The sequence below is a fragment of the Ambystoma mexicanum genome, chromosome 8 (genome assembly GCF_040938575.1).
Source record: "Ambystoma mexicanum isolate Mex_15411 chromosome 8, UKY_AmexF1_1, whole genome shotgun sequence".
Lineage (NCBI taxonomy): Eukaryota > Metazoa > Chordata > Amphibia > Caudata > Ambystomatidae > Ambystoma > Ambystoma mexicanum.
Window position 1 is genome coordinate 1,024,732,125 of NC_090929.1, and position 13,401 is coordinate 1,024,745,525.

The window sequence follows — 13,401 nt, forward strand, 5'->3', positions numbered from 1 at the left end:
GTAGGGAGACGATGCAGCTCTGGTTCTGGGCCATCCAGCAGGAAATTTCGATCTCGGCAGTTCATCTGGAAGTGCGAAAGGTTCTGCTTGCGAGAATTTCCTCCGAGAGGAGCCTTGGGAGCCGCGTTCGTCGTGGAATGGTCCTTCCCACTGCTCTACGCGTTTCCTCCAGTCCCCGTCATCCTGCAAGTGCTGTAGAGGTTACGGAGGCTTGGTTTCCGGATGATCCTCATTGCTCCAGCATGGGCCCGGAGGACGTGGTACCCGGACCTTCTCGGCTTGTCCATCTCTCCTCCACGTCGTCTTCCCTACCGAGACAATTTGAACCTTGGTCTCAAGTTTATAATGGGTGCTCCATTTGAGCCTTTACATTCTTGTCCTTTGAGACTGTTAACCCTGAAAACTATGTTTTTATTTGCGGTCACTTCCGCTCGCAGTGTGTGAGTGTCACAGGCACTGTCTGTTAAGCCACCCTTCACTGTGTTTCACAAGGACAGGGTTGTCCTTAGAGTTTGTCCTTCTTTTCTTCCCAAAGTTGTGTCGGAATTTCATTTGAGCCAGAAGGTCATTCTTCCGGCATTTTATCCTCCTCCGCATCCTGGTAAGGACGAGGAGAGGCTCCATAGGTTAGATCCTAGGAGAGCTTTAAGTTTCTACATTTCACGCATGTCCCGGATCAGAGTGAGTGATCAGCTCTTTATTGGTTACGCTGGAACGCGTTTGGGACAAGCTGTGACTAGGCAGACTTTGTCTAGATGGATTAGCTTGGCAATTTCTGAATGTTACCGCCTGGCGGGTAAGGACCCTCCAGTAGGGTGTTCCTATTCGTAACATCTGTGAAGCAGCCACTTAGGCTTCGGTCCATACTTTCGTACGTCAGTACTCCTTAGATTCTATCCATGGGCAGGATCTGGCCTTTGGCAAGGCGATCCTTTACTCTGCAATTTGATTGGGCATTCTAAATTTGTATATTCTAAATTATTTTCCCACCTCCTTACATTGGTACTGCTTTGGGAGTCTGTCATAGATATGGAATACGTCAGAGGACCCAATCAACTCGAAGAACAAGTTACTCTTACCTGGTAACGTTCTGTCGATGGGATGGTCCGACGACGTATTCCATATTGCACCCTCCCTGCCTTCCCCGCTACAGAATTTCTTATGCAATTGCAGCTTACGTTTCCGCAAGGCTTTCTGTGGTCATACTGGCAGAAGATTGGTGCCACACGTTCTGGGAAAAAACTAAAACTGAGGCTACGGGCGTCGTGCGTCCTACTTATAACATCCGGTGACGTTGGCTCGATAGCGGCCCTCGAAGACAGCGTATCGACGTCATCGACGCAGACTCCGAAAGATTTTCCGAAGCAGCACAGCTGTGGTGATTACTGTCATAGATATGGAATATGTCGTCTGACCATCCCATCGAAAGAACATTACCAGGTAAGAGTAACTTGTTTTTCTCCTTCAGTTCTTAGTACTACTTCATATTCTCGTGCTGCTCCTTCCATTTTAAGAAGACACCCCCATAGTTGTGGCAGTGTTTAGGTCTTGTCTTGGTGCAGAAAGCGAATCCAGGTTCTATTTAATCTGACACTCTTGACATGTGCTTCTAATAGATTCTTTGTGAAAATGAGCTTGCTTCAATCACTATAACTAGAGGACCATGTCATGTTAGCTGAATTTCAGTCTGCTCTTGTTTTTTTTGTTGTTGATCCAAACGATTAATCGGAGGACTTTTCCCTTCAGTGTCTTCTGAAGCCGAATTAAAAAAAATAATTTTCTCCTCCAGGTTGATCCTCTGATGGAACATGTGAACGGCTCAGAAAAGGAGGAAGAGCCCACTCTTGTGTCATCCCAGTTGAAGGACCGCCCGTCACCTGTCAAGATGAACAAAAACCCACCATCTCCTGAAACGACTGGCACAGGTGGGGAGCAGGAGAAATCTGCAGAACAGTCAAAAGAGATCAGCGAAGAAATGGTACAGGAGCAGGAGGAGGATGAGGATGAGGATGATGAGGAAGAGGAGGAGGAAGAAGAGGAAGAGGAGGAGGAGGAGGAGCAAGACGGAGAGGACAACGCTCACGAGGCAGCAGTAGAGAGGGATGGAGATGACGGCGAGGTGACTGTTGCATCAGCAGACAGTCTTCAGAGCAGTGCCTTTCGATTGACCAAACCGCAGTCACTAGCCGTAAAGAGAAAGGTATAATGTGTTGGTTGAAGCACTTATAGACAATGTCTGTCCACTGTTGTTTTGTCACTTACACCACAGTGCCCTTTAGAGCTGTGTATTGCAGGTTTGCTGCTTGGTTACAATTGTTAATCACAGGCCCACATTCAGGATTACCTCCTTATGTGAGCTTGTACATTTCTGATGCTTGTGGATCACATGCTGTGCATATAGAGCGACATTTAGTGCTAATCACGGAGTATTGCATCTTGTAATTCAAAGATCGAAAGCGAGGTCGACATGGGCATGACTGTAACATTATCCCCAAAGTGACATGCAGTGTACCCAAAATCCCTCTCGCGTCGAGGTCCCACCAGATTGTTTTTCTCTGTTGCTTATGCAGAGCTCATAAGCGTTTATTTTGCCTATCTATTCCCACGGCCTCCGGTCGTTTAGTCAACTTCGACCATCATCTAGACCGCTGTATTGTGGGTTTCCTACTCGCCGACGTCTGCATCTACAACTGCTCGGCTACTGTTGACCACGTGGCCTTGGCCCTCAAGCCTGACCTTTACAGTAGGGAAAGTGGGGCCCTGTTTCTTATTCTTCTCTCTGGAGAATGCATTTCTTTCACCTCTCTCCTTTTCCTCTTGGTCTGGCTTCCCCTAACCTCTGTTTTGGAGAGAACTCCTTTTAAGTTCTGCCTGTCTTGTAGCAGCACATTTCCCTGGAAAGACACCCATCGCCAATGCAACTGGTGTTTTCCTTGTGACCAGAACAAACGCACGTGCAAGACCTGTAAACTCTTTCGGCCTAAGACGCAGAAAGACAGGCAGACTAAGCGGTGGGCGGCCTACTCTATGCAGCTCGAAAACCTTTCCCCCTGCTGCCACTTCGGATGAGTAATCGGTCAGCAGCGATGGCTCCGATTTGGAAGCAATCGACCTTTCTGCAGAGCCTACACGCTCCCATGTGCCTGTCCCCAGGCGCGATAGGCAGGGCATTGGCACTGCTAGGAGGAAGTAACACCGGCGACAATAACCCCCACACACCACATGTACTTAAGCACACAACCCATAAAACCTCTTTGACGGGTTTGTCGAAGAAAACCAACAGCTCTAGGCCCGCAGAAGATTTTGGCGGTGCCTTCCGAACCTCTCGGTTTGGCACCCTCCAAGCAACTGCGGGATGCAAATGGGCATAAAGCTTCCTCTGGAACGGGTGGTACCCTTAAAACTCCCACTACCGTCAATATGCCTTCCAAGGGCGCTTGAACGCCGAAGGACTTGGTGGTGTCGCCTACCGCGGCAGCGCCTACAGGCGTTGATAGTGCTGCTGAAGCTCCACAAGAAGCTTTCGGTTACCGTTTTGGCAGCTGGCGATTCCAGGGAGATTCCCTCTTCCCAGGGGTCTATTATGCGGCCCCCCAGCCTTTTTCTAAGACCTTACATAAGGGTTCTTCACCTTCTAGGCAGCCCTTTCCACACCCTCACCCTTCAGCTTCCTCGGAATGCACCTTGGGAGGTATGAAGACTGTATGACTAAGATGGGTGAATTCATCAACTTTTCAGATCAGTATGACGGTGCCATGAAGAGACATAGGGAAGTGGACTCGTGCCCCATCCCCTCTAAATCTCGGAAACTTCCTTCCCCCCGTGCCCAGTTTCCCCTCATTGGAGGAACCACTGGAGCATGATGTTAATATCTTTACGGACGACCCGAGTCAGGATGTTTCTTACGTAGGTTTTGACCTTTATGAGCAAGACCCCGTCTATCAAGACCCAGACTGGGCAGGCGGATGACATGGGCTTGTGGCACACACCACCACATAACACTTACCCAGACGTCATCTGTCAGGATCCCCCCCACAAGTCCTCTTCAGAGTGATTTGTCGCCAGTTGTTAGCAAGATTGTATGCAGTACCCTTTTGGTGCACTAAAACAACCCTGACCTCCTGGCAATAGGAACCCAACCTTTGGTATAAGCTTGTACTACACATGTTGGTAGTATGTTGAGCAGCCAGGCTTATCTCAACAGGGGTCAATGTGAGCTGTAGGGGAGTTACACAGAGATTCACAGAAACAAGTATTCAAATAAACACTTCCACACAAGGTTTCTTGAATAAACAATTATTGAATTATTTATCAGTCAGTAAGAATAAGCCTTCTTCAGAGGGGGCAATATAAAAGCAACACACACATACACTTCAAAACTACACACCCTTAGAATACTCTTAGAACTTGGTCAAAGGAAAAGGTTATGAGAACAAACAAGAGACCACAAATAATCTTAAGCAGGCAAATACGTTTATATCACCTAAGCAGAGCCATTCAGTATAACAGGTTAAGCCAAAGTCAATGGGCAAAAGTCTTATATGGGCTAAAGCACTTCTGGTAGGTAAGTGGAAAAGTCTTTGCATAATGTTTTCGAAGTCTTTGAAGAAAAGAAGAATCAAATGTAGGGCCACAAGCTGGTTAGACTTTTGAGTAGTAGAAGATGCAAGCAACGCCACAATGAGAGGTAAATTCTCTCAGACTTTACAGTACCTTTGTATTGAAGAAAAAGGGCAGCAGAATACTTCTGTTCCTGCGCAGCTCTGCAGATCTCATTGTTCCTGGGCCTCAGTCGTGGGGACAAGAGGGAGGACTTCTCGGGACTCCTGCTCTACAATGGGACGGTCACCGCTCGCAACCGGCAATCTTTCCAACAAGTGGCACTTCGGTGTTTCAGCTCCTCGGGACTACCGCAAATAGCAAAACAGCAGATTATGGCTGACGAGATGGACTTTCCTTGCTTCTGGGGTCCCTCACTCTGTTGGAGGGATTGGGGGGGAGGGGGGTCAGGCTTGGTGAGTCCAGCTTCCTGGGAGTCTGGAGGATCTGCTTGATGCTCTTGGCAAACTCAAAAGCATCGCACACAATCTGGTGTTCCTCTCCCTGGCGTTTCGGTTTCCAGCAGCAACTCCGTGGAAATGCAACCAGCTCCGAGAGAATGTCCAGGTGGCCTACTTTGGAGTTCATTGGTACCACTCACTCAAGGGGAGAAGTCATCCTTGCAGGGGCTTCTCTGTCGATATGAATTTGGAGTTTCAGCACCGCAGCAGGGCTTCACCTGGCAAACCAACGGTCCTGGAGTTGCAGCAGGCGTCCTCTTAAAGTTCTTCTTCGGTTCCTTCGTCCAGTGGTCAACTCTGCCTTCCAAGCCAAAAGCCTCGCCTTTTATTCAGGTCTCTCCCATTCATTCCAGCCCAGCTGTCAGTCACCCAGCAGGGTGGCTGTCCTTGCCGGACAGTCAGCCGGCCCATCACTACAGAGTGCATTTGGGTGTCCTAGGAGACTAAGCACAGGGAGTTTCGGGCACCTCCCTCACTTCCTGCCCCCACTAGACACCCTGGAGCCAGAGGCAGGCTTCACTCGTGAGTCCCGTCAAAGGCAAAGCAAACAAAGGAACCGAACTGGCTTTGGCGCACAGAGTAAATCTCAGGAAGGAACTTTCCACAAAGAAATGGCCAAAAAAGGCCAGGCCATTTTGACAAAAATGGGTGCTTTACTGCAACTGGGAACTCAGCCTGCGGTAAATGCAGACCAAGGAAATTAAAAGTGAACCACTACCACCAGCCATTCATTGCGAAAAGGGTAACGTACAGTTTTTACATGAGAAGCTAGACAAAGTGGATACTAAGTAACCCCTCCAGCACTCCATTGTAAGATTGTGTGTGCTGGGTCTAGAAAGTTACAAATGTAAGTAAAGTTAATTTCACTTTACTGCTCTTGGAAACATTAGTTTATCCAAGAGAAGGTATTTAAATCTGAAAGACTTCCCTGTGCCACTGCACTGAAGGTGCTGTGTGACACAAGGTGAAACATGCCTATGGCGTTTCAGACTCCACAACCAAAAGGAACACAGTGTACAGAATCACATTAAAATACGAGTGTGGGGGAAAAAAGGGTCTCACTCTCTCCGGGTTAAAACATCAAGTCCTCAAAATCCAGCAAAGTTGCTGGGGGTGAGGGGGGGGTCCCTAAGGTGGAGGGAATTAGCACATTTCTGACAACTACCGTGGTATGCTTTACTGCGGGCTTCGTTTGCAGCTGCAGTACAGCACCCAAGGGTGCCATTTCTGTCAAAATGGCCCCATTCGTCTTCTTTCGCCATTTCTTTGTGGAAAGGTACTCCTTGAGATTTACCCTGCGTGCCAAACCAAGGTTTGGTCCCTTTGTTCATTTTGTTTTGGGCAAGATTCACGAGTGAAGCCCACCTCTGTTTCCAGGGTGTCTGGCGGGGACAGGAAGCAAGAGGGTGCCCGAAACTCTGTGCTTAGTCTCGTAGGAGAAAGGAATGCACTCCTAGGTGATTGGCCAGCAGGCTGTCGGGCAAGGACAGCCACCCTGCTGTGTGACTGACAGCTAGGCAGTAATGAATGGGCGAGACCTGAATAAAAGGCAAGGCTTGGTAGGCAGAGTCGACCACTTGACGAAGGAATCCGAAGAACTTGAAGAGACGTCTGCTGCAACTCCTGGACCGTTCGTTTGCCCGGTGAAGCCGTGCTGCTATGCTGAAGCTCCAAATTCACCTAGACTAGAAAAGCCCTGCAAGGACAACTTCTCCAATCAACTCCAAAGTAAGCCACCTGGACATCCTCTTGAAGCTGGTTGTATTTCCACTGCAGTTGATGCTGGAACCGAAGAGCCGGGGAGGGGAACACCAGATTGTGTGCGTTGCTTTTAAGTTGGGCAAGAGCTCAGGAAGATCCTCCGGACTCCCAGGAAGCAGGACTGACTGAGCCTGAGCCACCTCAACATAGTGCTGGACCCCAGATGCAAGGATAGCCCATCTCAACAGCCAAGAATCTGCAGTGGTGCGATTTGCTGAGACGCGAGGAGCTGAAACTGTGAAGTGCCACTGAATAGAAGTTGGTCCTTTCCTCTCGCTGACCTTCCTGTTGCAGTGCAGGAGTCCTCCAGACGTCCTTACTCTTGTGCCTACGATTGAGGACCAGGAACACAGGATCTGCAGAGCTGGACAGGAACAGAAGCCAGCTGGAGCAGTTTTTCTTCAAACCAAAGGTACTGTAAAGTCTACGAGAACTTGCCTCTTGTTGTGTAACCTCACTTGTTCTCAGTTGAGACTTGTCTTGGTTGCTTCTGTAGAGTTGCTAACAGCTTCTTTACCTCACAAGCCTAATCAGCTTGTGGCCCTACTTTGCTTTCTTCTTTTCTACTAAGACTTCTAAAACATTGTGCAAGACTTGCCTACCTGCAAGAATTGCTTCAGCTCACCTAGACTTTTGCCCAATTGACATTGGCTTGGCTCCCTGAATGACTTCTTCCCTCCAACTGTGTGTGTTGTCTTCCTTCCAGGAAGGGGTTAACTTTGCATTAGGGGTTACCAAAAGTACTTAACTGCTTCAGAATATTTGTGAGATCTCTTGTTTTGTTCTAATAACCTTTTTCTTTGACATACTCCTAATTAGTGCCCTAAATGCAACAGTGATATATTGATGTCCACAGTGTCCTAGCTATTTAAGTCACCTGATGGTTTAGAAAGAGTCTGTGTGCCATCTCAAATGGGTACTTGCTGATTTAGAGAAACTAAGAGTGTGTATTTTGGAGTGTATTTGTGTGTTACTATTATATTGCCCCCTTCTGAAGAAGGCTTACTCAAACTGACTTTTAAATAAATTAATCATTGATTAATCAGGAAACCTTGTGTGTAACCTGGTGTGTAAGAGTTTATTTGAATACTTGTCACTGTGAATCGCTGTGTAACTCCCCTACTGCTCACATTGACCCCTCTTGAGATAAGCCTCGCTGCTCAACACACTACCAACCTGTGTAGTACAGACTTATACCAAAGGTTGGGTTCCTATTGCCAGGTCAGGGTTGGTGTAGTGCACCCAAAGGGTACTGCATACAATTTTTTCTAACACCTAATAGCAAGCAGATAAGTGTTGTGTAGTCTTACCCAGTGTGACTGCATCAATTCTTACCCAACAGATCCTCTTGTTGGCAGGGAAGATTAGCGCGTCTCCTGTTCGAATAAGGGCCCCCAGAAATTGTTTGACTTGGCAGGGGGTCGGGCTGGGATTCTTTTCATTGATCGAGAATCCTAGGTTGAAGAGGTGGTCTCCAGTCTTCTGGGCTTTTGTCTGGAATGTACCGTACGAATCCCCTGTTATGAGCCAGTTGTCGAGGTAGGGATAGACTGGGATGGACTGCCCAGGCAGGTGAGCCACCACTAGTGCCAGTACCTTTCTGTGCGCTGGCAACATTGAAATATGAAAGTATGCATCTTTCATGTCCAATGTGGCCATGTAATCCCCCTGCTGCAACAGAGGGATTACCTCCTGAAGAGTTGTCATACTGAACTTTTGAGGTTTGACCTACTTGTTCGCAGGTCTAGAACAGGGCGCATGGTGAGATCCTTTTTGCGTACAAGGAAGTACACTGAATAAATACCCTTGTTTACCTGGAGAAGGTGGACGACTTCAATGGTGCCCTTTTCCAGCAGGACCTGAACTTTTTCCAGCAGGAGGGGCAGGTGCTCTGTCTTCTTGGTGGGTGGTAGCGAGGTGGTCAGAGGAACTCGATACAGTACCTGTGGGCAACGGTCTTTAGTACCCAGTGATCTGATGTGATCCCCGCCCAGGCGTGGATAAATGGTGACAGGTGATCCCCAAAAGCGGAAGTGTGGGAGGGGACCGGTACCGACAAACCACTTGGACATGGAGGCCAGGGAGCCTCTGGCAGCCGAGATTCTACCTTTGCTCTTGCTCCTACGAGAGCCTCTCTGCTGATACTGGAAATTTACCAGAGGAGCCCTATCCAGAGGACCAGGGGCCAACCCCCGAGCCATACTGAACTTGGGGCGAGTGGGAGAAGGATTGGCCACAAAAGGACTGGCGGGCGTAAGGGCCGCTGTGCTGGTGAAAAAGCTTAGCCGAAATCTGGCTAAATCAGTTTAATGTCGTGTGCTCCTTTTTTGCCATCGACCGCTTTCACGGATAGGGTGGATTCCTGCGCAGGCTTGTTAATTTTAGGAGGCTTGTGTTTCGGATTTGAACCCAGAGTTCTTCAACCAGGCATGCCGCTTGAATAGGGTTGACTGGGAAAGGGTGCACCCTGCTGTTTCGGCTGAGTCCAGAGTGTTCTTCAGGATATTCTGGGTAACTAGTCTGACTTCAGCCACGACCACCAGCAGGCGTCATCGGGTAGGCTCTGGAATTTGCTCAAGTCCATCCTGTATTAGGCCCCACTGAACATCACTGTGAAACACTTATTCTAGGTGCAGTAAAAGCCTATAACTACTTTTGTGATAACACAGTTATACTAGGTGAGTAAAACCTAAGAATATAATGTACAATTACCAGTGCTTTTGAGTTCAGTGAAACCCAGATGATGAGCAGTAACTCTTAAAACTTATTTTTGGATGGCACACAGCTAATACAAGGTAAGTAAAACCCACATACTTTGTTTAACCTCACAATGAAGGGGAACGTAAAACCCAATGTTAGTTTACTGAATGACTCAGTTATTCTAGGTTGGCAACAACCTAATACAGACTTAAGGACAGGCTAGCAGCAAGTCAGGGAAAGAAAGACCCAGTTGGGGGACACTCATACCATTATCCTCAAAGGACTAATCTGGTGATACCAACACTTGACCTTTGGGAAGAAGCACAACCTAAACACAGAGTAAAATACCTTCACATCTACTTTATATTTAGTCTGGCAAAACAGTTGCTAAGGAAGAAAAAATGTTAACCATACCTTTTAAGAATAGTGCATCACACATTCAAGATCAGGAAGACATTTTCTAACTGTTCTCTCTTAGAATTAGTTAGCAACCAACTCTTTACAAGTAAGTAACTTTGAAATACTTTATTTTCTTCTCTAGGCAGAGGTCCCAATCCCTTCAGTCTTTCCCTTATTCTTGGAGCATGAGTGTTCTCAGTGTCAGGAGGGGAGTCACTATGACGAGTGACCAACAGGCAGTTTCAGAATAGGTTCTTTAGTAGCAAAAGTCAGAGTTCCTTGGGAAAACTGGGCAAACAGGTAAGTACTTTACTTTAGAGTTGGATGAAGGCCCAGCGGCTTTGCAGAAGATACCCTAGCAGGATTCCAACAGTGGGACTGGGTGCACAGGATGAGAGGCCTCCCCATCACAGAAAACAACCCACAGCTACACAGAAACAGGCTTAAGGTAAGTACATACCCAAGCCAACACAGTACCTCAGCATTGAAGATTTTGCCGCAGGACGACTTCAAGGTCTGCAGCCAGAGACCCGGTCAGTGGATTCCTTGTCGTGGTGACTGAAAACAAGACCTCCAAAATGACTTTGCAGCAGGGATCGATGAAGACTCTAGGCAAGGTTTCCGTCGCGGCTTAATGCAGTTCTGCGGATTTGGCGCCTTTTCAAGGAGCACCGAAGAAGACAGAAAATCGCGATTGAATTCTCATTGTTTTAAAGGTCCAGCACTTTGGTGAGGGGACTTTCCGGACTCTATTCGTGTCTCTGGAGATCCACTAGGATGCCCATGAAGTTTCAGCGAGATTCTGAATTCGAAAGACCGTGCACTGCACGATGGCTCGAGGTCCCAGGGTATTGGGCTATTGCAACAACGCAAGGTCGCAGCAAGGCGTGGCATGGCTCAAAATGCAGGACTCCTTGATTCTAGTGGGTCTCACTAGGCTGTGGGTCGGGGTCGTCGTTTTCGGAGGCCCCAGGTCGATTGGAAGGAAGGGCTACAGCAGGCTCCGGTTACACAGCAGGCTCTCCGGTCGCTGAAAATGGTCTCAGCCGCTTTTCCTTCATCGTCCTCTTCGGTTTAAGTTACAGTGGTCGACATGTCTTCAGCTTCCAGGTTGGCAGTATTTACCAGGAATTGCAACACAACCTCTGCATTCTCTCCCCGCATTTTACAAGAAGGGGCGGTCTGGTTGTCCAATCAGTACACCCAGCCCCCCACTGGGATTTGTCCCCCATTCAAGCAAGGCTTAAGACAAAGGGCTGGGGAGTTTTGGACTCCTCCCTCACTTCCTGCTCTCACAGACACACTGGAGCCTGGGCAAGGAGTCCAGGTCACTCCCACCGAAGACAAAAATCACACAAAGGAATTTCCCACCCTGGATGTCAGGGGAAGGAACAAGAAACAACAAGAACCACTAAAATGTCAAAAAAAGAAGACGGGCCATTTTGGTTAAAATGGACACCCTTATGATATGACATTTATAACGTGCCTATACACAAGTGTTTCAAGGCGCGACGAGGCAAGGGAGGGGCAACAAAAGGACAGACAACAATCCTACTAGGCCAGATGTCATTCAGATCGCACGTGCATGGGCTGGAGGAAGGGACATTGCAGTACATGCGAATAGATAATATCAGTAAGTAAAAGTAACGACTGGCAAGTGCAAGGGTAAGTGCAGACATCGGGTGTCAAGTGCTGGTAGGGGGACTGTAAGGATACAGAAATGGTCCCCAAGTACGGGGATTGCCAAGCAGGCAGTGCAGGTGTGAGAGACTGGTGGGTGTGGGACCTGGGCCCGAGATCAGAGGGTGTCCAGGTAACCAGTGCAGTTCCGGTTACAGCCAGGTCAGCCGGGGAGAGGAGGAGAAAAAGCAGAAGCAAAGAGAGGTTTTGAGGTGCTTCCGGAACCGGAGATGGTTCTCAAGTTTAAGTAGGCAGGAAGGCTGTTCCCGAGGCAGGCCCCAGCTGAAGGAAGAGATCTACCACCAACTCGTTGTTTGGAGAAGCGACTGACCCTGAGGAAGTTGGAGGCGGATGAGCGAAGAGCTCGAGAGGGAAGATATTTAGGAAGAGTTAGTTGAAGGAATTGAGGCCCGGTGCCCCAGAAGGGTTTTCAACTTGATCCTCTAAGCCACTGGGAGCCAGTGCAGAGATTTCATTCCTGGGGAGATACGATCCCTGGGCTTGAAGCCAAGGACAAGTCTCGCAGTCCTGTTCTGGATGAGTTGCAAAGGGCGGAGAGTAGAGGCAGGCAGATTTAGAAAGAGACTGTTGCAGTAATCCAGCCTAGAGAGAACCAGAGCTCTGGAGACACTGAGCTTCTGGGGGAAGGAGAGGAAAGGAAGACTACCTCTGAGGAGGTGCAGCTGGTAGTGTCACTTCTTAGAGACCTCAGAGATGTTAGGAGAGGAGGAGAGTGTGGAGTCGAAGACGACCACAAGGTTTTTAGCCTTGCAGGTGGGAGCAGGAAGAGGGCCCAGAGAGGCCGGCCAGAGAGCTACAGGAAAGGCGGGAGCGGGTGTGACGATGAGGAGAATCTGTCTTACTGGCATTAAGGCAGAGGTAATTGGCGTCACACCACTCTTGGATAGCAGACACAGTCGGAGATGAGGGACGGAGAAGAGGTGGCCAAAGCTAGCCTGAAAATGAGCTGAGTGTCATCCACATAGCACTGAAAGTTGGGGCAGAGAGCGGCAATGCCGTGGGCAAGGAGTGCCGGGTATTGGTTGAACAGCCAGGGAGAGATGTTAGACCCCTGGGGGACACCACAGGTAGAGAAAAAGATGGCGGAGAGGAAGAACCCAAGTTGGACCTGGGAGGGTCGGTCAGAGAGGAAAGAAGTCAGCCACGCCAGGGCCTGACCGGTGATACCCAGGTTATCACAGCGACAATTGAGTGGGTTGCCATGGTTGACCATGTCAAAGGCAGAAGAGCGATAAAGTAAGATGAGGACACAGGGGGGTGTTAGAGTCAAGGTGACTTCATGGATGTTCAGGAGAGAAGTTTCTGTGCTTCTGGCAGCTATGCAGCCAGACTGATTGTCATGAAGACAACCAACAGATTCAGTGTGGAGATTAAGCTGGGAGATGGCCAGTTTCTCCAGGAGCTTGCCAAGGAAGGGAGTGATGGAGACTGGGTGATCTTAAGAGGGTGCACAAGGGAAAGCTTCAGGGGGATGGGAAGACTCCAGTGGCAAAGGAGTGGTTGCAGAAGTCGGCCAGGGCAGGAGCCAGGGAGACGATGTGCTCCTTGATGGTTTTGGAGGAACAGGGGTGAAGCTGTTTTGACAAGACTTTCATAGATCGGCCTTGTCTAGAAACCTTGTCTGCAGAGAACAGGGGGAAGGCAGAGAAGGAGGGAGGAGAGGTGACTGCAGAAGGGCCAGAGGAAGACCAGGGATTAGAGGGAGGGAGGGAGGGAGGGGAGAGAAGGAGAGTGAGGACAGGATGTCCTGAGTTTTAGAGATGAAGTGAGAAGCCAGTGC

General features: G+C 48.9%; 1 protein-coding gene across 2 annotated transcripts in view; it reads left to right on the forward strand.

Annotated features, from left to right (window-relative positions):
- The window catches only part of KAT6B (lysine acetyltransferase 6B), a 1,467,124-nt gene that overhangs the window by 1,002,487 nt on the left and 451,236 nt on the right, over window positions 1–13,401 (forward strand). For both annotated transcript variants that reach the window (XM_069610967.1, XM_069610966.1), the window contains exon 15: window positions 1,790–2,200. In XM_069610967.1, coding sequence (XP_069467068.1) covers window positions 1,790–2,200 — 411 coding nt within the window. The remainder of the gene's footprint in view (window positions 1–1,789; window positions 2,201–13,401) is intronic.